General features: G+C 50.3%; 1 protein-coding gene across 10 annotated transcripts; it reads right to left on the reverse strand.

Annotated features, from left to right (window-relative positions):
* Positions 1-2,787: 2,787 nt before the first annotated feature.
* On the reverse strand, positions 2,788-21,526 carry CSPG5 (chondroitin sulfate proteoglycan 5). Of its 10 annotated transcripts, none has more exons than XM_078350736.1 (5): positions 21,333-21,526; positions 17,816-18,911; positions 13,726-13,914; positions 9,979-10,054; positions 2,788-3,313 (listed from the first exon to the last, which is right to left on the reverse strand). In XM_078350736.1, the coding sequence occupies exons 1-5, from the start codon at positions 21,418-21,420 to the stop codon at positions 3,152-3,154; spliced, it is 1,611 nt and encodes a 536-aa protein (XP_078206862.1). In that variant the 5' UTR covers positions 21,421-21,526; the 3' UTR covers positions 2,788-3,151. The 10 variants fall into 10 exon arrangements, with proteins under 10 accessions (XP_078206862.1, XP_035131110.1, XP_035131111.1 ...); XM_035275219.3 differs by having other exon boundaries at positions 9,898-10,054; XM_035275220.3 differs by lacking the exon at positions 21,333-21,526 and adding an exon at positions 19,538-19,805.
* Between the last annotated feature and the right edge of the window lie 1,873 nt (positions 21,527-23,399).

The following is a 23,399-nucleotide window of genomic DNA, read 5'->3' on the forward strand; positions in this document are numbered from 1 at the left end:
TCTGCCTTCCTCAATGTCTCCAGAGTTGTCTTTTCACAAAACAGATCTGACCTTCTCTCAGTTCTGTGCTTAAATGGCAGTCAGGCTGTTTGTAACCTGTCTTAAATTGCCCTTTTCAGCCTTATCACAGAATCTCCTCATACAGACTACTCTCCTAAGTATTGTACCTTTGCCCTCAACGTCCTTGTCTCCTATTTTATCCTGAAAAATGCCTCCTTATCCTTCAAAGTCCAATTTAAACCGCCTGTCTTTGAAGCCTTTCTGAAATCTTTTTTTTTTTTCAATATGGAGTCTCGCTCTGTCACCCAGGCTGGAGTACAGTGGTGCGATCCCGGCTCACTGCAACATACGTTTCCTGGGTTCAAGCAATTCTCCTACTCGAGCCTCCCAAGTAGCTGGGATTACAGGCGCCTGCCATCATGCCCAGCTGATTTTTGCATTTTTAGTAGAGACAGGGTTTCACCACATTAGCCAGGCTGGTTTCGAACTCCTGACCTCAAGTGATCCACCCACCTCAGCCTCCCAAAGTGCTGGGATTACAGGTGTGAGCCACCATGCCCAGCCCCTTTCTGAAATCTTAACTCCAACTCTCATAGCTTTGTACACACTGACATACTATTCTAATTATTTGTATTGACACACACTATTATAATACTGACACACTGTTATAATTGCTTATGTCTGTTTCTCAAGCAGACTACTAATTGTCGAGGTTAGGATCTGTTTTTATTCATTTAGTATTCCCAGCATCTAGCACAGTGCCAGGCTCAAAGTAAGTGCTTAATAAACATCCTTTTACTTTGCAGAGGCAGGGTCTCAGCTGTGATGGCCAGGCTGGCATGCAGGGGCTATTCCCAGGCCTAATACCATTAATGACCACCATGGAATTTTTGACCTCTTCCGCTTCCGACCTGGGCTGGTTCATGCCTCCCCAGGCAACCTGGTGGTCCCATGCTCCTGGTGGACACCATAGTTTTACTAAACTTTGTGCAGACGCCTGATCATCATAACGCACTATAGCCCAGAATTCCTGGACTCAAGCAATCCCCCTGCCTCAGGCTCCAGAGCAGAAGGGACTACATGTGTGTACCATGCTGCCCAGCTTATTAAACATTTGTAAGACTCACTCTGTCACCCAGGCTGGAGTGCAGTGGTACAATTTTGGCTCACTGCAACCTCCACCTCCTGGGTTCAAGCGATTCTCCTGCTTCAGCCTCTTCAGTGGTTGGGACTACAGGCATCCACCAGCATGCCTGCCTAAATATATATATCTATATATATGTGTGTGTGTGTGTGTGTGTGTGTGTATTTTAGTAGAGACGGGGTTTTACCTTGTTGGGCAGGCTAGTCTCAAACTCCTGATGACTCAGGTGATCCCCCTGCGGCCTTCCAAAGTGCTGGGATTATAGGCATGAGTCACCGCACCCAGCCTGAAATAGTGTTCTTTTTTCTGAGACAGAGTCTCGCTCTGTCGCCAGGCTGGAGTGCAGTGGTGTGATCTCTGCTCACTGCAACCTCTGTTCCCCAGATTCAAGTGATTCTCCTGCCTCAGTCTTCCAAGTAGCTGGGACTATATATGCATGCTACCATGCCCAGCTAATTTTTGTATTTTTAGTACAGACAGGGTTTCACCATGTTGGCCAGGATGGTCTCAATCTCTTGACCTCATGATCCACCCGCCTCGGCCTCCCAAAGTGTGGGGATTATAGGCATCAGCCACCTTGTCCGGCCAGAGTATTCTTAATAACAGGTGACACAGACTGTTACAGCCTGAATTGTGTTCCTCCAAAATCCATATGTTGAAGCCCCAATTTCTACTGTGAGTGTATTTGGAGATATGGCTTATAGTGGGCTAATTAAGATTAAATAGGTGATAAAGGAGGGGCCCCTAATCCAATAGAATTAGTGTCTTTGTAAGAACAGGAACCAACATCGGAGCTCTGTCTCTTTCCGCGTGCGTACAGAGGAAAAGCCATGTAAGGACGAAATGAGAAGGCAGCTGTTTGCAAGGCAGGAAGAGGCTTCATCAGAAACCAACCCTGTTGGCACCTTGATCTTGCACTTTCAGCCTCCAGAACCATGAGGTATTAATTTGTGTTGTTTAAGCTGTCCAGCCCGTGGTATTCTGCCATGATAGCCTAAGCAGACAAACACACAGAGCATTTCTGAGATTTCAAACACATTTAAATACACATCTTTGCCAGCCTGGCCAACATGGTAAAACCCTGTCTCTTCTAAAAATACAAAAATTAGCCAGGTATGGTGCCATGCATCTGTAGTCCCAGCTACTTGGGAGGCTGAGGCATGAGAATCGCTTGAACCCGGGAGGTGGAGGTTGCATCGAGCCGAGATCATGCCACCGCGCTCCAGCTTGGGTGACAGAGTGAGATGCTGTCTCAAAAAATAAATAAATAAAATAAATAATTATAAAGCTTTGGCTGGGTGCGGTGGTCACACCTGTAATTCCAGCACTTTGGGAGGCTGAGGAGAGAGATTGCTTGAGCCCAGGAGTTTGGGACCAGCCTGGGCAACATAGTGAGAGACTCCACCTCTCCAAAAAAGTTTAAAAATTAGCCAGGTGTGGTGGCATGCACCTGTAGTCCCAGCTACTCAGAAGGCTGAGGTGGGAGGATCATTTGAGCTGGGGAGGTCAAGGCTGCAGTGAGCCTTGCACTCCAGACTGGGTGACAGAGCGAGACTCCACCTCAAAATAAAATAAATAAACAAACATCTTCAATGAAGGTAACTCAAACTCAAAGGAGTGGACACAATGACTAAGAGAACAAATAACTTTTTAAAAAGTTTTATTTCAAGAACTTTGTTTTTTACTGGTATTTCAAAAAAAGGTGGGTCAAAGTACAAAAAAAAGTCAGTTGAATAACAGCACAGGTTTAGAAATCACAGCAGCAGAAGCAATGTACAGACAGCACAGACAAAACAACCCAACGTATGCAATTCTGTTCAGTTTCTTTGCTTATTTTAAGTATTTTTTTTTTGCCTCCTGTACAAAATACATCAAAGCATGCCATGAGATCAGAAAAAGAAAAGAGTTTAACAAATGGTTACAAGAAATAGACTCTGTACAAGAGGAGATAATGTTTCTTCCCCCGACCCCCCCCCCCACCCCTGCTTTCTCTCTTCTTTCTCTGCTTTAAGTTAAATTATTCTGAAGACAGTTCACATCCAAGTCAGCCTGGTCACCTTTGCCACCCTCAAGTTTGGGCGACATGGAGTTCTGGATGTTAAATGACTCCTCCTCTTTCAGGCAGGACTTGAGAGCTTCCTGGATTTTGTGGGGAGCAGTAGGATCATCCTGGAAGAGGAAAAATGTTGAGGAGGGAAGACAATGTATAGAGCAATCAAATAATAATCTCGGGTTTTTCTGTCTGGCTGAAGGAAGCATCACTGAAAAAAGGAAAAGCTCCAAACTTGAATGAACTAAAAGGAATTCAACTAACCCATTAGCAGCAACTTTTTAGGAAAGTCATCCTTTAAAGCAATGTCCAGGCAGAGAGGAAAACTTAAATCAGCTTACAAATACCTTTAGTTTGGGCCATATCCAAGGTTTTCTCTTGGATAGAGATTGGGAAGAAAGAAACCCTTTTAATACTTGGCCCAGTGCCTCTACAGCCTCAGGTGTTGATGAGCTCTGCAGGGCCTGCTGAGCCCGGCCTTCCTCTGGCCCTCCATCTTGTTGAGTTTTGCTTTCACAAAGAGGTCTTGGTCAGGGAATGTGTCTCATCAGTGTATACAGCAGGGTACGCACAGGACTGGTAAAGCGCAGACCTGCTCCTGGCTATTCTAGGGCCTCTCTCCCCACAGTAAGCGCATGTCCTCTGATTAGAGGTCAAAGATGTGTCAGCCTCTCACTGTCACAACTGAACCTGGCAAAAGATGTTGACTAAAAAGGTATGTCTTCAATCCAAGCCCTAATGAGCCTGGCAGTCGTAATGGCTTGCCACACTCTGCATAAGGTGATATTTGTGCTGCTGATTCTAACGTAATAATCCATATTGGTATTGCCTGCAGCCCTGTGACAAGCTCCCTCTGACAAGCTCCTGAACCTGAGCTGAATTTGCATTTTATGTATGTATGTATGTATGTATGTATTTTTGAGACAGAGTCTTATTCTATCACCCAGGCCAGAGTACAGTAGCACGATCTCAGCTCACTGCAACCTTGAACTTCTTGGGTTCAAGTGATTCTTGTGCCTCAGTCTCCCCAGTACCTGGGATTATAGGCACTCACAATCATGCCCACCTAACTTTTGTATTTTCAGTAGAGATGGGGTTTCACCATGTTAGCCGAGCTGGTCTCAAACTCCTGGCCTCAAGTGATCTGCCCACCTCGGCCTCCCAACGTGCTGGGATTACAGGTGTGAGCCACTGTGCCCAGCCTGAATTTCCCTTTACAGGTTCTCAGGAAGCCCACACTAGCACCTAGTCCTGCCGATCTACCTTCAGCACGTTCACAGAACTTCTGAGGCAACTCTCCACTTCCTTTGGGACCGCCTAAGGGGAATATATCCAGTGCAATTCAGTGGGCCCCAATTCTTTCTCTGGTGCCCCAAATAGCTGTTGTAAGTGCTTGGAACTCTGCTGATGGAAGAGGATGGGTAATCACTCAGCGAGATTCATGGATGGCAAGAAGGCAGAGAGTGTCCTAATATGACCAGCTAGCTAAGGTCATTCTTGCTTTAACCACTACCAAAATTTAAGATGACCATCATGCTTAAGGACCAGGGCATTCTCCATAGAACTCTGGTGAGCCTTGTCTGTGCTGCCTGCTACTGAGTTTGACCCATAACAGCACTAGATTACGGCAGTGATGGGTTAGAAAGAAAGTAGGGAAAGACCCCAGGTTTTCCATGGTGCTTGCACATACAGGACACTGGGGCATCCACAAGTTTCATGCATATAGAAACCGCTGCCAGCTGCCCACTGCCCACAGCCTCACTCAGTGCTTCTCCAGAGGCCCAGATTGAGGAGAACAATTTAGTAGAGTTTCAAAGACTTCACACCTGATTTATAGACAGGGGAACACATGTTTTTTGTTCCAATGAGAAAAAAAAACAAGAAAATGAACTTCGTAGAGTACTGAGGCAGACATCAGGCAAGGCAGCTGCACGCATGGCCAGTTGAATGGGTCAGTCCCTGCTCAGAATCAGAAAACACTGTGCAGTGACACAAATGTCTGTCTTCTGAGATGGAAAGATCTTCATGATACACTGATTGAAAGTAAGTAAGGAGTAGAACATATGCATAGCAAAATCTCATTTATGTTTTAAAAATATGGATACAGGTGTGTGTGTGTGTGTACACACACATGTGTACTTTACGGAGAGGAAGTGGGGGTGAAGTAGAACTGCATGTTTTTTTTGAGACAGAGTTTCGCCCTTGTTACCCAGGCTGGAGTGCAATGGCACGATCTCAGCTCACCACAACCTCCGCCTCCTGGGTTCATGCAATTCTCCTGCCTCAGCATCCTGAGTAGCTGGGATTATAGGCACGTGCCACCATGCCCAGCTAATTTTTGTATTTTTAGTAGAGACAGGGTTTCACTATGTTGACCAGGATGGTCTTGATCTCTTGACCTCATGATCCACCCGCCTCGGCCTCCCAAAGTGCTGGGATTACAGGCGTGAGCCTTTGCGCCCGGTCTGAACTGCATGTTTTTATTTCATGTACTTCTGTACTGTTTGGGGAAACCATGGGTGTGAAAGCTTGAGAGCTGAGCCGTAATTATCCTAGGTAGGATGGACTTTGAATCACACTAAAATCTGGAACAGGTCAAAAGGACCCATACTCACCTCTCCTCTTACAAGGATACAACTTGCTTTATGTCTTTCCAGATAACCTCCCACCCTCACCTCCTTCATCACATATTCTTTGGGGATGTACAGGGGCTCAGAGACATTCTCATGATGTGAAGAAAAATGGACTAGTGACTCCTCACAGACCCGGGCCTCAGAGCTCCGATGCCATGAAGGTGGACTCCCATATTAAAACCTGACCCCTCGAGGGTTCATGGGGTTCAGATGAGAAAACTGCCTTCTGGGCCAAGGGATGGAAGAAGCATATCCCAAAAGCAAGGAGCAGAGGTATGCAAACAGTGCTATTTGACACGCCAAATACCTCCAACAAACACAACGGCAGGGGAATGTCTACACCAAGGTGGGGCTCTCCTAACCCAGGTGTTTGTTCCAGAGTCTGACCCTGTTAAGCTTAGAGTAGCTGAATTCCATAGCAGAAGGTCCAACTGCCTTTGACCTAACAGAAGTACCTTATCACAAGGAGCTGGACCAACGTCTGGCATACGTTTCTAGGAACCACTGTAGGCCCCTGCTCCCAGCATCCAACCCCAGTGATAAGGGCGCCCTTCAACCCAGCATCATGTGGGCTCAGGCCTGAACCCCACTGGCCAGAGGCAAATGTCTGTTGGAAGAGGGTTGGCAGTCGGTGCTTCAACAAATGCATATAAGAGGAGAGTCTGGAAAATGAGAAAGATTTAAATTGGAAAAGATTAAAAAAAATGTAAAGGGACCTCAAGGGAGAAATCTTAGGAATAAACTGAAATCCCGGAAGGTCTGTCAAATTTTAGGACAACCCAAGTTACTCCCACGGCCTCGACAGCACCATTGTGGGGACCATCAGGGCAGCCCAGTGTTGGGGCAGCCGTCCTGAGTTTCTGGTGGCTTCATTCACGCGTTGCGCCTGGAGCGCGGGCAGCTTCCTACACTGTCTGTGCCTCCTGGTGTTCCCCTCAAGGCTGGTTGCTCAGCTACACAAGACACTCACATAGACTCAGCCTATGGCCTGCCAGCTACAGAGCCGCACATCTGCCCAAGGGAAGACAGGAGCAGAGGAGGGAAGGAGGTGCCACTGGCACAGATACCAGCCACTGACCCTTCACTGTCGCAGGCCCAAAACCCCAGACATTTTTGTTTGCAGTATTTTCGGAGTGTGGCTGGTAGAGATGATTGCAACAGGGTAGAAAAATGACCTACTCAATCTATTTTACTTACATAAAAGAACGCCTTGATGAGAATAAATAAAACTCTCCAAAATTTTAAAGAACGCCAATACCAGTAAGGAGTTTGGGGATGGGGAGAGGCCATATGGCAGGCTGGACTCCAGCGCCCCTCGTCTCTCCTCCTGGCTCATCTGGAGGCTTTCTCACCCTCCCAGGCTGCTGGCACCCTTCGCAGGCAGTCAGTGCAGCTGCTGCAGCAGTGAGCAAGGCTTTACTTCACAACCAAGTGGTAACCATGATCATCAGTAATGCCCACAAGATCTTGAACATGACTAAGTCTGACCTCTAGGTGAGGGAGAGAGAATTGGAGATGAAGGTAGAAAATCCACCAGTACCTTCCCTGCTGGACAAGAGAGTTACCCCTCACACCCACAGTGCTTTCAGAGAGGAGAAGGTGATGTCCCCTGGGGTACAAGCCAAGGGAAAGACACCAGCCTCAATCTCCTTGAAGTCTGGGTATTCGGTTAAAAAATAAAAGGCACCAGCCTCAAGATCCAAGAGGAGCCCGGAGAGAACCAGAGACTGATCTTGCTGCTTTCTAAAGGATGGTTTGAGTGCTGCCCTGGCCTCCCCATCACCCCTTCTCAGGCAGAGCCCACCATGGCTGACACCCTCACCTCCCGCCTGTGGCTGACCCCCAAGCCCCAGGCTTGATCACCGCTGCCTGCGGCCACCCACCCACCACAGTCAACCACCGCCCTCCCCTGGCTGACCACTCCTGCTCTGCTGTTTGCAAGTCTTGCCATCTTCTGAACTCAGGCTCAGTGGCAGCATTCATGTACAAAAGCCTCACTTTGCACAAAGCTGGATTAGCCAAGAACAGGAAACCTTTGCACTGGCTGTGTATCCAAGCCTTCCAAGAGGAGCTCTTTCTTTTCTTCCTCTGGGAAGAGGAAAGGTGTCTGAAGCTGTGGTACCAGAAACACAAGGGTCAGAAACTTTCCTAAGAACGCTCTCACTCTGTCAAGCAGAGTGGGAGGAGGAACCAACTGTGGACAATGAACATGCTGACTGGAGGGGCTCCCTTCCTGGCGGACCTGCTGCCATCTGTAGAATGGCAGATCGGCCAGTGGAACCGAGAGCCCCCGTGGCAGGCCATCACTCACTAGTATTCAGTAAGTGCTAACTGTGTGCATGTTACTACAGAGGGTGGGATAAAGTGCTCACTGAGAAGGGTGAGACTCTGTCCTGCCCTCAGGGTGCCTACATCTCTGTGGGTTGATTATCATGGTGACCAATCTTGGCATTTATAAGACATCGTGTTTCCTTGGTTATGATGTTCACCTTGACCTTATTTGTTGTATCTTGGTGCAGACCAAGTGAAATAATCTGTTCTTTTTCTACCCTTTACATCAAAGACTTAAAAAAATCATTCTAAGTTGACCTCTTTCATTTCACATTTAAATTTGCCCATTTACTTCTCCTCTACCAGGCCAAGATTTCCTACTCCGTGTTTTTGTACATTAGGCCACATTTACTCTTATTCTCTCTTCCCTCTTCTGGGGCTGCAATTTCCCCATCTATAAAAAGAAGAAGGTCAGACATGGTAGCTCACATTTGTAATCCCAACACTTTGGAGGCTGAGCCCAGGAGTTTGAGACCAGCCTGGGCAACATGGTGAAACCCTGTCTTTACAAACATTAAAATAATTAGCCAGGCACATGCCTGCAGTCCTAGCGATTCAGGAGGCTGAGGCAGGGGGTATCGCCTGAGCCTGAGAGTCCAGGTGTACGCTGTGTCATATAGTGACACTAACTACCTTCTAAGAGCTCTATAGCCGCAAGTGGCCAGTGGTTGTTGTAGGAGACGGAGCAGATACAGAATGTTTCTATTTCACAGAAAGTTCCACTGGACAGTATTGGTCTAGATTGCTGAGACCCCTGTGAGGTCTGACACCCTATGGTCCATGATTTCTAAGAACTTCTCTTAACTTTCCTCTTAAACTCTATTGCTTCAGTCTCAAGTCTCAGTCTGGCTTGCTTACCTGTATAATAAATCTGTGTAAAATGCATATATCTTGAAGTATGGAACCTGCATGATATAGAGAATTCTAGGATTTGGATGTGGCCTGATTTGGGGTTTGAACAGTTTCTGTTTTGTTTTCAAAATTCTCTCTGACAGGATCTAGTATTTTACTGGTTAATCTAATCCAGCCAATACACTAGGCCAGGGTCTTTAGAAAATGGTCTGTTGGGATCTTTTATTGGATTTCAGCTGATATTTATAAGCCCATCCTCCTAAGAACAGGATTACTCCTAGACTTATGGCGCTGCCAGGGTTTTGTCTCTGGGCCTTGGCCCTGCTCAGCTGTATATAAGCGTGCCAATTCTTAGGGTCCTCAAATAGCCCCGAGGACCCAGAGGTCTTTCCACACATCCCAAAGAGCAACCGCCGTTTGCGTCACTGACCGTCATAAAATAACCCAGCAGTGAAAGCAGAGTCTTTCTCCGTGACATGGAAACTAAGACAATAATCAGACTTTTAAAGCATAGATAAAGCTAAAAATCATGAGGAATACTAGAAAAAGATCTTCTCAGCCAGGCAGGTGGTTGACACCTATAATACTAGCATTTTAGGAGGCTGAGGCAGGAAGATCACTTGAGGCCAGGAGTTCGAGACCAGCCTAGGCAACACAGTGAGACCTCATCTCTACAAAAATTTTAAAAAGACCTTTTCTATCTATCATTCTGCTTGTCAGAGAAGTGATACACCATCAAGTGCTTATTCTCGCCTTCACTGCCTGACCCAGTTGCCCTGGGCTGACCTCCAGAGCTCTCTGGGGATTTTATACTGTAAAACAGACACCAGACATGGGCCAGGGGCCAAAGCATGCATAAGAGGAGAGATGTGAAGAAGACAAGTTACCTGACAGATAACGTTATCATAGTGAGCCAAGGCACGGGCATGGGGGGAGGAGGTACGGGGAGTGTTGCAAAGTTTCCTTACATTTGGGTGAGAGCCCTCAGCAATGGTGGAGAGGGAGAAGTTATCATTGTGGAGCTCAGATGGGGTCCGGAATTTGCTGGTTAGAAGAGAAGAGAGAAGGAAAAATGTAAGTGAAATAATCATGGCAAAACATGATAATGGTGGCACTGTCTCAGCTTCTGGATCAAATACTATATTTTCACTGGGCGCAGAGGCTCATGCCTGTAATCCCAGAAATTTGGGAGGCTATGGGGAGGCAGATCACTTGAGGTCAGGAGTTTGGGATTAGTCTGACCAAATGGTGAAACCCCATCTCTACTAAAAATACAAAAGTAGCTGGGTGTCGTAGCGCATGCCTGTAATCTCAGCTACTTGGAAGGCTGACGCAGGAGAGTCTCTTGAACCTGGGAGGCAAAGGTTGCAATGAGCTGAGATTGCGCCACTGCACTTCAGCCAGAGCGACAGAGCGAGGCTCTGTCTCAAAAAACAAAACAAACAAAATACTGTATTTCTTTCTTTTTTAAAAAAGTATTTTAAATTTTATTGATAAGTGCAGAACTGTGCCTGATGTTGGTTATCGGTTTATAAAGCCTTTTCTTTTCTTGTTTTGTTTGTTTGTTTTTTAGACTGGGTCTCACTTTGTTGCCCAGGCTTGAGTGCAGTGGCACAAACACAGCTCACTGCAGCCTTGACCTCCTGGGCTCAGGTAATCTTTCTACCTCAGCCTCCCAAGTAGCTAGGACTACAGGTGTGTGCCACCGTGCCCAGGTCATTTTTGTATTTTTTATAGAGATGGGGTTTTACCATGTTGCCCAGGCTGATCATGAACTCCTGAGCTCAAACAATCCACCTGCCTCAGCCTCCCAAAATGTTAGGATTACAGGTATGAACTGCGCCTGGCCAAATACTGTATTTCATCAAATGCCGTGGATTATGTTTTTTTTTTGGTGGGGGGAATCTGGCTCTGTTGCCAGGCTGGAGTGCAGTGGCATGATCTCGGCTCACTGCAAACTCTGCCTCCCAAGTTCAAGTGATTCTCCTGCCTCAGCCTCCTGAAGAGCTGAGACTGCAGGGGTGTGCCACCATGCCCAGCTAATTTTTGTATTTTTAGTAGAGATGGGGTTTCACCATGTTGGCCAGGATGGTCTTGATCTCTTGACCTCATGATCCACCCTCCTTGGCCTCCCAAAGCGCTGGGATTTTAGGTGTGAGTCACTGTGCCCAGCCTATTTTTTTAAAATTGTACTTTAAGTTCTGGGATCCAAGTACAGAACGTGTAGGTTTGTTATGTAGGTACACATGGAGGTTGCTGCACCTATCAACCCTTCATCTAGGTTTTAAGCCCCACATACATTAGCTATTTGTCCTAAGGCTCTCCCTCCCTTTGCCCAGATTATTTTAAAACAATTTTTCTTTTGGTAAAGATGAGGTCTTTCTATGTTGCTCAGGATGGACTTAGACCCTTGGCTCCAGCTTTGGCCTCCCAAAGTCTTGGGATTATAGGCATGAGTCATAGTGTCCAGCCAAATGCCATGAATTGTAATAAGATGCACCATTATTTGATGTATCATTAAGAAAAAATAAAAACACTTCCACCACTCAAACCATTATCCAATACTTTCTTATCATCTACTTTTCTTTTCTTTTTTTGAGATGGAGTTGTGCTTTGTTGCCCAGGCTGGAGTATGGTACGATCTTGGCTCACTGCAACCTCTGCCTCCTAGGTTCAAACAATTCTCTGCCTCAGTCTCCTGAGTAGTTGAGGTACAGGTGCCCACCACCACGCCCAGCTAAGTTTTGTATTTTTAGTAGAGACAGGGTTTCACCATCTTGGCCAGGCTCGTCTTGAACTCCTGACCTTGTGATCCACCAGCCTCGGCCTTCCAAAGCGCTGGAATTAAGTGAGCCACCACACCCAGCCGAGCTTTTCTGATCTATTTGAAGTATTCATTTAGAATTTAGATAAGGGACTGACAACAATATGAACAGCTAGGAACCCATTTGTGCAGGCCAGGCTATTACAGCTATGTCATGGCTAACATGTGGCCAGCAGTGATCATAAGATGTCAGTGGCTGGGCACAGTGGTGCATGCCTGTAGTCACAGCTATTTGGGAGACTGAGGTAGAAGGATCACTCGAGCCCAGGGGTTCAAGACCACCCTGGGTGACATAGTGAGACAATTTTTAAAAAAAGATGCCAGTGATTGTAAGACACAATCCAATTTCAGAGATGTTAATATGCGGCAGAAAAAAGGTCTATCTTAGAATCAATAAATTACAGCAGTATCTGTAGTGCACCAGGCACATGTCACACCATCAAAGCAGTCACCAGGCTTGGGAAAGAAAGAGGGCATGCGGAGAAATGAGAGGGCCATGCTCTGTGAAATACACAGGGCTGGCTAGAACAGAAGGCCCTAGAATAGGGTCCTGGCCCTGACCTCAGCTCTTGCTTCTCCGTTGTCCTGGCTGCTGCTCCTTTCTCTCCCCCATCCTCATCAGCAGCTGCCCTGATTGAGGCAGTCCTACCTCCTGCCCTCCGCATATCCCTGCTCACCCACCCCCTTGGTGCAGGCGTGAGGAGCCAGGGGTCCAGGACCGTGTCTCTCTGGAGTGATCACGTGCGTAGATGAGCCTGCCTCAGTGCACAGGCACAATGGAGAGGCCCTTCCAGCCCCATGGCGGTTAGCTGAAAGGCTGCAGAGAGCCCCTGGCATCTGTACATTGCGTGAGTCTACCCAGCAAAGGAGCAACAGATGGTGTTTTGTCCTTTTCCCAGGACCCAGGGAAAGTCCTTCAGTCACATTCTCCAGAGGGAGTCTCAGGTCAAGGGGCGGGGGATTAATGGGGCAACAGGTTGAAAGGGAAGTGGGGGCAGTTCTGCATAAATTGTCTCTGGGGTCCCAAGGAAGCTGAACACCAATCTCCCTTTTGTGACTCCTGTGACACTTTCAAAACGTTTTCTAACTTTGCTTAGTAATAGGAGCAATTCTCTCATAGCGTGTAAGGTCACCGCCAAGTGTCCAAGGCATAGGCTTAAAGGCAAACACATGTTGATTCTCACATGCACACAACAGTCACTGCTTTGCTAAGGGAAAAGCTGAAATAATATTCTACATCCCCTATGGCCCTTAAATTCCACAGTAGAAGAAGTTAACCCTAGTTCTCCCCACATATTCTATTCAGGAGATGTAAAGAGGATTTCCTTAAGTTCCTTGCACTTCTGATTGGACACAGGCTTGACTAGCTTTCAAAAAGCGATGCAGTGTGGTGCTAAATAAACATTTTCTTCTCAGCATTCACTGGGAAGGAGCTGGTTTTGGGTGACCGATGTGAGGGAGATGGAATTCCTCCATGCAGAATTGTGAATGAAATCTCACACTGGCCGCCGGCTGCCACAGTGCAGGGAAGAAGGGCCTCAGGCGGGTGGGCAGACTGAGTAACTTACTTAGGGACTAGAGCAGGAATAGCTACATGTGGGCTGCCTTTTCCAGAGGAGGCTCTTAGATGCCCAGGGCAGGGTTTTGGGAGAGCTGCTGGCCAGCAGCAGTGTGCCACAGGGGCTTAACCTCTGCTGCAGTTCCAGCACATTCTGTGTGGGAATGGATGAACCTGGGTGAATCTTTAGCACGGACAAAACAGCTGGGGATGAAGCACAGGTGCCAGAAACCCTTACGACAAATCCTTGGATCAGTTGGAGGGTTGGGGCGCTGGGTTGGGACGCCCCCCACACCCAGACCTGGGTAGATTGGGTCGGTGACACAGACTCACTTGGTTCTACGCAGCTTGGTATTCTCCGTCTTGAGCAGGTAGAGCTTCTTGGCGAAGAACACTGTCATCATGAAGAGCAGGAGCAGGACAAGGGCGGCCGAGCCCACGGCCACGCACATCACCTGGAAGTCGGTGATGATGGACTCGCAGCGCATCCCTTTGTGCCAGATGTAGTCCTGCGTGTTGCACCTGCAGCAGCAACATTGAGAGATTTGGCGATGGAGCAGGCAGCCACTTCCACAGCAAGGGCCTGGGCCCTGACCCCACACCTATCTCCGTAGCCTGTTCCTAAGGCCATCTAGAGGAACTACAGTGCTCTGAAATCTGCAGACCTTAGAGCTGGTGTCATAGTTCCCACCTTTACAACCATTCTATGAAGTGGGTCAGGGAGCTCTGAGGCCCATGATATAAATGAGGTAACCGAGGCATAGAGAAACTGAGTGAACTGGTCAAAGTTCTCTGACTGCTAAGTGACCAAGGAGGGAAGGGAATCTGGTCTTCTGCTGTGCAGCCTCAATGGACACCAACAGGATCCTCTCAGGCCTCTCCCTGCCCTGGGCTCAGGGTGAAGGAATGATGAAAAACAAGAGGAATAAGAGCTACGACTACGGCTGGGCACGGTGGCTCACGCCTGTAATCCCAGCACTTTGGGAGGCCAAGGTGGGTGGATCACGAGGTCAAGAGATCGAGACCATCCTGGTCAATATGGTGAAACCCCGTCTCTACTAAAAATACAAAAATTAGCTGGGCATGGTGGTGCGTGCCTGTAATCCCAGTTACTCAGGAGGCTGAGGCAGGAGAATTGCCTGAACCCAGGAGGCGGAGGTTGAGGTGGGTGGAGGTTGCGGTGAGCCGAGATCGCGCCATTGCACTCCAGCCTGCGTAACAAGAGTGAAACTCCGTCTCAAAAAAAAAAAAAGAGCTACGACTACAAAGTCCCAGGACCTGCCCTGGGCATGCAAACCTATCTTGCAGTTTTGGAGTCCCACCCAGTTCATGTGGCTAAGCAGACACCAACAAATTAGGAAGTGACAGACAAGGACAAACAGAAAGATGGATGTAGATTCTTTTCTCTCCACAGCCCCCCATGTTCTGCCCCTAAAGCTCCCTATCCTAGTACTATGAGAACTGCCATGCAAGCACGGTGAGAATCAACCCTCTGGGTGGGTTTTAGTCCTTTTGTTGAGTGACTTTCTCCTGCCCTTGGGGACATTCCCAGGCTCCAACTCTTCCAATGACATGGCTGTTTCCATGGGAACCAGGCTGCTTCAAAGAGGAAAGATGTGGAAGGATACAGAGGCAGGCAAAGAAGGGAGGACATGAACCTCAGGGTGAATGACAGACAAGAGAAAGGGGTCCAGAAATGGGGAAATTATGCACAAGAGAATTGGCTACTCTGCATCTAGAATAGGGTGGGGAGACAGGACTAGCAAGAAATTCTTTGTTTTCCAACCGAGCCTATGCCGCTATGGGGAGGCTATCTGTTTGAGGTTGCTAGGGAATGCAGACCCCTCTAAGTGGGGCCCTCTACCCCAGTGTTCTAGAGAAGTTCCGCCACAGCTTTGCTTGTTTCCCTGCAGTGGGTCAGGGTGACAGAGACAAAGGCATGCTGCAGTCTGCAACCAAAGGCTCAGCAGTCTCCTGTGAGTGGAATGCAAAAACAGTTTTCAAGCCGTGGCCCGGCATGAGTGTGCACAGCTAGAGGAGGAATCTGGTTGGGAGGCCCGAATGTGACCCTGGGACGGAAGCTAAGTGAGGGGAACTGGAATGGACACGTGGAGATGACCTTGTGAGGCAGTGAGAGGCTGGCAGAGCCATGTAGCTTAGTGAGGAAGACAATCTTATTCTTCTGCTTGGGAATTTCCTGATTGCTCCAGGAGATTCTGGGAACTTTTATAGCTCTCTAGTGGCAGCAAGGGCTCCAAATTTCATACTATTATGGGGATTTCACTTTGAAGGTAAAAATTCCAGGCCTCCAATAGGATTAAAGCTGATGATTTTGCAAAGAGATTCCATCGCCCCCAGGCTGAAATCATCACTATAGTCCCCCAAACTGAAGTTTGAGGAGCAAAATCACAGGGTTTCCCCATATTTCTGGTAGCTCTTAATCAGTGGCAAGTTAGTTTATTGCTAGACTTCCTTTTTTTAAAAAAAAAATTGCTATGTCTTAATCATAGTACCTCCTTTTGGCAATGGCTGGACAACTCTGAGAACTGTGTGGTCACATCCTGTGAGTGACCCTAATGTCATGATCATTTACAAAAAGGAACTTCAGGTCGGGCACAGTGGCTCATGCCTGTAATCTCAGCACTTAGGGAGGCTGAGGCGGGAGGATCACCTGAGGTCAGGAGTTCAAGACCAGACTGACCAACATGGAGAAACCCCGCCTCTACTAAAAATACAAAATTAGCTGGGTGTGGTGGCACATGCCTGTAATCCCAGCTACTCAGGAGGCTGAGGCAGGAGAATCACTTGAACCCGGGAGGCGGAGGTTGTGGTGAGCCAAGATCGAGCCATTACACTCCTGCCTGGGCAACAAGAATGAAACTCCATCTCAAAAAAAAAAGGAGAACTTCATAGAAAGAAACTGGAACTCAATTTTCAATGCCAAAAAATACTCATTGCTTTCTATATGTTATTCTCCTAACAGTACATCAAGACCTAAGGAACTTGAATTCTTCATATGCCTGCTGAAGGAACAAGAACAAGAAGCATGGAGAATGACACTTTTTAAAAGATACATCCTGGCCGGGCACGGTGGCTCACGCCTGTAATCCCAGCACTTTGAGAGGCTGAGATGGGCAGATCACTTGAGATCAGGAGTTGGAGACCAGCCTGGCTAATATGGTGAAAACTCATCCTGCTAAAAATTAAAAAGGAGACACCCAGATGACAGAAATGCTCCACCCAGGGCCAATGGAGACAACCCTCAAAGTAGTCTGAGGGCTGCACTCTGCCTCTACGGTCTGTACAAGCAAATCACCTGATCACCCCAATCTGGGATTCTTCCAGAATCAGGCTGCAAGCTCTCCAGCAAGTTAAATACCTCAGTGTGAGGGCAGTTCCCAAGAGTGAGGTGAATAGGATAATTACTGATGAGCTGCAGATGACGTCCTTTGGGAAACTAAATTCTGAGTCTTTAAAAGGATTATGGATTTGATATCCCAAGGTAGACACACATCAATATATAGAGAAAAAAGCCACCTTCCAAAGTCAAGAAACACTCCCATATCTGCAATTCGAAGACTCTCAGCTTAATTTTACCTGTGGGAGTGGCTGCATTTTGGGGTCTGTTCCCAAGAAGGTCCTCCCTTTTGAGTTTGCATGCCCACATCCCTTCTGGGGAACTGGGCCCTCCTCCCACCGTGTGCAAGACATGGCGCAGCATTCAGCAACCGTCTTTATCCCACAGAGTAGGTTTATGGGCCTAGCCCTCTCACTAGTACTGCTGGAACTCTCTGGCAAACACCCCTCAACCCAGCAAAGGCCTCTTTCCAAAACTCTTAAAGAAGTCCCTTCATTTTGCCCCCTTTTTTTTTTTTTGAGACGGAGTTTCGATCTTGTTACCCAGGCTGGAGTGCAATGGCACGGGCTCACCGCAACCTCCGCCTCCTGGGTTCAGGCAATTCTCCTGCCTCAGCCTCCTGAGTAGCTGGGATTACAGGCACATGCCACCATGCCGTTATTTTTTTGTATGTTTTTAGTAGAGACAGGGTCTCATCATGTTGACCAGGATGGTCTCAATCTCTTGACCTTGTGATCCACCCACCTTGGCCTCCCAAAGTGCTGGGATTACAGGCTTGAGCCTCTGCGCCCGGCCCATTTTGCCTTTTTAATTGAGGGGTTTGGATAAGGACCAACACCCAGAGGAAAGACGTAATCTTATATCTGAGGAACCTCTCCTAGTGATAAGTCACAGGAAGTGCATTTTACGAAGTAATTCTGTAGAAGCCTGAGTGAACATTTCTCGACCTGGGAATCCTGAGACTGTACAATCTCTTGCAAGTTGCGCCTGTCACATGGCCCTCTGCTGTGTTGGCCTCACATACACTCTTCAGCGCCCCTATGCACCTGCCTGCAATGCCCTTACCTGCAGAAGGCCCCTATGTTCTCCACCAGGTAGCACTGGCCGCCATTGTGACAGTAACTTGGGAAGAGGTCACACACTGACCGGCAGGAGCCATTTTGCCGCACAAAGCCACTGCGGCACTCAGTGCCATTTTCACTGGAGACCAGGTCTCTTCCTGGCTCTCCTGGGCGGGGCCTGAGGGCAATGCTGCTGCCAGGGACCAACCCCAGAGTGTGCTGTGGAGGGATGGCATGCCACCGACTAGTGGGCTGGCCTGTCCCGGGCCCCAGACCCGGCTTCCCAGTGGGCACTAGAAGCTCATTTTCATCTTCTAGGTCACCACCTCCTACTGCATCTTTGTCATCCTCCTCTTCCTCCTCCTCTTCATCCAAGTCATCATAAAAGGATGTGGTGGGGTAGAAATCAGATTCATCAAAGGGGGTGAAATCATCGTATAAGTCAAGCAGGCTCCAGGAAGGGGTCTCTCCCTCAGTATCAGGGTGGTTCTCTGAGGTTCCTGGTGACCCTGGGAAGCTCCCCAGGTCTGCACCACGACCCTCACCATCCAATCCTTCGAAGTAGTCGATATCAATTATATCTGATGCTGGTTGGGGCTCCAGGGTGCCCTGAAAGGGGTAAGTGGGCTCTGGCCCTTGAGGGTCAGGTGTGCCACCCCCTAGGTTCAGCCAAACCTCCAAGGGGCTTTCCTTGGGGAGTTCAGAAGCTTGGCTCAGCTTGTCGCCAGGGGTGGGGGAGGGTGGCCTGCTGGCCTCTGTAGCCTCAGGAGTGGCAGGGGGCATGGATGACTGCCCGAGGGCTTCGTGGGGAGCCTGGAGCGTAGCTGGAAGGGCCTGGGCATCCCCACTGCCCGCCTCTGCGGTCACTCCACTCAGGCCTGGGCTGTCAGCCTCTAGCCAGGCGGTGCCAGTCACCGCAGTCGACGCCTGCAGCGCCTCCTCTGGCCCGGCCAGCTCGCCGCCGGGCGCCGTCCACGACGCCTCATCTTCTCCAGCCGCTGGCGGGCCGGCTTCCTCCCGCGTGTCGTTGGCACGCGGCTCCCACGCCGGGCTGCCCTTCATCAGCTCTTCGGCCTCGACAGCGCTGCCCGCCTCACGCGCTGCGGGCGGGAGGGCGAGGAGCGGGGTGTCAGGGCGGCGCGCGGGGGAGCCCTCGAGCCCCGGCCCGGCCCGCTCGCCTAGACCCGGTCAACCCAGACCCAGCCGCCCTCAGACCGCCCCAGGGTGGCCCCGGCCACGCCACACCTCTAAGCCCCGTCCTGGAGTCCGACCCCGAGCCCAGCATCACACCCCGCCCAACGCCTCGCGGCTCGGACCCCGCCCGACCTGCTCGCCATCGGAAAAGCCGAGCCAGGGCGGCCCCCAGCTCGGCCCACCCAGAAGTCTCACCCTCGGGGACCTGCCCTGAGCCGCATCCACAGGCGCCCTCCCTCAGCTCCAGGTCCCGCCCCGAAGTCTCACCCTCAGGCCCCGCCCCTTCCCCGCCCCTGGTCCCGCCCCCAGCCCGCAACGGGGCTCGCGCGCTGGGGTCCCAGTTACCCCCACCCGGGTTGGCCTGCCCCGGACCCCCGCCACCTCCCGCGACCCTTGCCCCGCCCGGCCGCTGCCAGGCGGTGCCCCGCCCCCTTGCCACAGCTCGCGGCTTCACCTGTCCCCGCCGCCAGCGGGACCCCGGCCCAAGGTGGGGCGCAAGAGCCGCGGGGGTCCCGGGCGCAGTCGTACCTACCCGGCACGGCCCCAGAGGCCAGGACCAGCGCGGCCCCCAGCAGCAGCAGCAGTGGCGGCGGCCCCCGGCCCGGGCCCCCGCCCCCGGCTCGGCCCATGGCGCGGCGCCCTGACCGCTGTCCGCGGTCCGCCCGTCTGCCTGCGCCCTCCACTCGCCCGGCCGCCGCGCCTCCTGCCCGTGCTGCGGCCGCCTCAGCCCACGATGGGCAGCGCGAGGAGCCGCATGCCGCCGCCGCCGTCCGCCGCTGTCCCCGGCGCGCCGCGCCTCCCCGCCTCCCGCTCCGCCGCTGCCGCCGCTGCGCTCAGCGCCGCCCTCACCCCGCCCGCCGCGCCCGCCCCGCCGCACGTAGAGCTGACGCCGGCCCCTCGGTCCGCCTGCCAGGGGGACAGACAGACCCCTCGCTGGGGACGCGGAGACACACGGACAGAGAGCGCACGGCAGGCGCACGGCGCGGCGCGGGGCGTTAGGCGGCAGGTGCACCGGCCGGAGACCTGAGGGGTGGGGCCACGGTCCCGCTTGGGGTAAACAGGCAGCACGGGGCCCCGACCCGGAGGAACCCACCAGCCACGCGGCGAGCACGGAGGCGGGGACGTCGGGGGCCCGGATACCCGCAGCAGGGTCGGGGCGGGGCTCGGCAGAGCGGCAGCGGGCGGAAGCACGAGCCCCCACTGTGGAAACGAGCCAGGCCCGGGGCGCACTGAGCCTCTTGGATTTCTGCACCAACCCCCTGTTCCGGGCGGGAAGGCTCTCGGGGAGGTCTCCGGGTCTCTACGAGGGAGGGGCGGGCGTTGGCAGAGCCTGGCAAGGGGGCGAAGCCGACAGCCCAGGCTCTAATCGGATCAGACCTAATCCGTTCGCAGCCAAAGCCACTAGCCCAGATCTCGCACAGCCAGGCCCGCCAGAACGCATCCCGGGAGCAAGGGGTGAGACCCTCCCTAGGACTGCGGCTACCTCGCCTTCCTTCTAGCCATCTCCGGGCAGAGTAGGGAGCGGCCTTTAATCCTGGTCCCTCCTCCGGGATACGTTGTCCCCCAGGCGTCTCAGACCACCGAAACTCAGGTTCCTGGGTAGACCAGGGGGACTAGATCCCCAGCCGGGCGCACACGGACACCAGGCTTTAGAGTGATCTGTGGGGCCCATTCACAGCTCAGGGCTGATAGGGCAACCCAGGACCACTCACTAGGAAGTCGGCTTTGTCGGGAGGACGAATCGCAACCTAGTCACCTAGTTTATTCCCCCACACCGACCGTCTACCCCTTAATGTGTTGCCCACCCAAATGACAGTTCAGGGTATCAACCCAAGGAGATAGGGCAACTCCAGTATTTAAGAGATGGTCCCATTTCTGTCCCAGAGGACCAAATAAGTGACCAAGATGGAGATTCCATCTCCTAATCTTTCTTATACATGTCTCCAGATGGAGTTGCCTTGGTTCAAAACCCGTTTCTCAGCAGTACTATGGCTGCAGCCTATTTGCCTGCCCTAGTAGCGTCTCCACCTTTCCTGCCTGGAAAACTCTCCCTCATGCCAGAAAAGCTTTCTTCTCACCTTTCCCTCTATGAAGCCTCCTCAGCAGTTAAGCTGATGCCCATCATCTCATCTTGTCTACATTTGAATGCACAGGGCTGGTAACAGGGAGGCTCCATATTAGGCATAAGTGAACGAATGGCAACCACCCACACCCACCCCAGAACTGTGGTCTGGAGCTCCTTGCAAAAGGAGTAAGGCTCTTTCTTTCATAGTTTCATGCTGCCTCCGGGGACCAAGTAAAATATGTTTGAAATAATTTGCACTCACCTGTTGGCCACAGAAGAAGCAACACACCCTGAACTGCCTTCAACCCCATCTCTGCTTCCCTTGTGTGGAGGTTAACTCCTGCCACCATTTACTGTATGTAGACTCTCTGTTCCTCTGCTTCTGTTTCGTCAACTCCGGTTGTGGTTGTCAGAGCAGTTGTGCCTACCTCCTCATTGCCTTCCTGAGGCTGGTCTGTGTGGGAAGGCCTCAGGGATGTGTTCCTTGATGTCTGGGGCATGGCAACCACTCACGTTTTCAACAAGGTTTGATGTGGGTCTTTGTTAAAGCTCTACCTGCCCGTTTGTATTTATCATTTTAAATATATTTTGTTAACTATTTAAATTCCTTCTTCTTCCCTTTCCTGGAGATGAAGTCTGCTACCACTTCCTTCAATTTGGATTTTTTTTTTCTTTGAGACAGAATTTACCTCTTGTTGCCCAGGCTGGAGTGCAATGGTGCGATCTTGGCTCACTGCAACTTTGGCCTCCTGGGTTCAAGTAATTCTCCTCCCTCAGCTGCCCCAGTAGCTGGGATTACAGGCATGCACCACCACACCTGGCTAATTTTGTTTTTTTCAGTAGAGATGGGGTTTCACCATGTTGGTTAGGCTGGTCTTGAACTCCTGACCTCATGTGATCCGCCCCCTATGGCTCCTAAAGTGCTGGGATTACAGGGGTAAGTCACTGCGTCCGGCCTAATTTGGCATTTTAAATCGTTACCACTCAGTTTCATTCTGATCTTCCCTAGTAGATCTTCCCAGTAGTTGAGAACTGAGCACAGCACACTTGGTTGGGTAACACCTCCACAAGATGAATGGGAAAGCTCAGTCACTGGAATGTGATGGGAAGGGCAGGATTCAGTATCAGTGTGACCTTGAGATTTAGCAACCTCTCATATCTGAAAGTTCTTGGTAACCACAGTGTTTAAGTAATACTTCTGAGCACAGGACTGTGGTAGGGTAGAGATAGAAGATGCAGGAACAAGAGAGTGAAACAAAGGGAAACTGACATCCCTAGAACTCATACTCATGTCCCCATAATCATGTCTCCTGCATCTGGGCTTCAGGGATGTTTTATATGGCAACAGCTTTTTCATGCCTCTGAGGTACTGGGTTGGCAGCCTGCTTCCGGAGCTCAGGTAGGCTCAAGGTCCATTGTCATGACTGCAGGCAGCCTCCCTCTGCATGAAAAGCCCCTGGCTTGACCAGGGAGCTGTAGTCCAGAGCAGGAACACACCAATTGCCATGGCTGGGGGCACAGCTGTGTGGACTAGAAGTTCCTGGCTTCTAATCCTGGCTTTAAGTCCTCAGTATTAACCTCTAACATAGATATGGTTTGGAAGTTTTATTCCCTCCAAATCTCATGCTGAAATGTGACGTCTAGTGTTGGAGGTGGAGGTGTTTGGGTCATGGGGGTGGACTTCTCATGAATGGCTTGGTCCTGGAGGTAATGAGTTCTTGCTTTATGGGTTCATGTGAGATCTGCTTGTTTAAATAAGCCTGGTACCTTCTCTTTCACTCCTGCTGTCACCATGTGATGCTGGCTCACCTTTGTCTTCTGCCATGATTGTAAGCTTCCTGAGGCCCTAACTGGAAGCAGATGCTGGCACTATGTTGTGTACAGCCTGCAGAACAGTTAGCCAAACACACTTTTCCTTATAAGTTACCCAATCTCAGGTATTCTTTTATAGCAACACAAACAGGCTAACACAAACATATGCGTTTTTAGTTTTCCTTGTGCTAATGAGCCTTATTCTTCACAATCACACTGCAAGTATCTTCTCAGTCCTATTTTACACATCTGCAAACTGAGAGAATTAGCAACATTGTCCAAGATTATGCTAATGAAGTGGTAAGGACAGGATTTGAACTAAGACCCTGATTCCAAACCCTTTAGTTTTAATATGCAGGCTTTTCATTCCTGCTTGAGAAGAGGAATCACGACACAGAGGTAGGCTATATTAATTGGCAGAACAGAAGACCTCCCTCCTCCAGTTCCCAACTCTCCTACCTACACTTAGCCATTTAAGATCTCTTAGCAGGAAACACAGCAACAAGACCAGACTCCT

The sequence above is a fragment of the Callithrix jacchus genome, chromosome 15 (genome assembly GCF_049354715.1).
Source record: "Callithrix jacchus isolate 240 chromosome 15, calJac240_pri, whole genome shotgun sequence".
Classification (NCBI taxonomy): domain Eukaryota; kingdom Metazoa; phylum Chordata; class Mammalia; order Primates; family Cebidae; genus Callithrix; species Callithrix jacchus.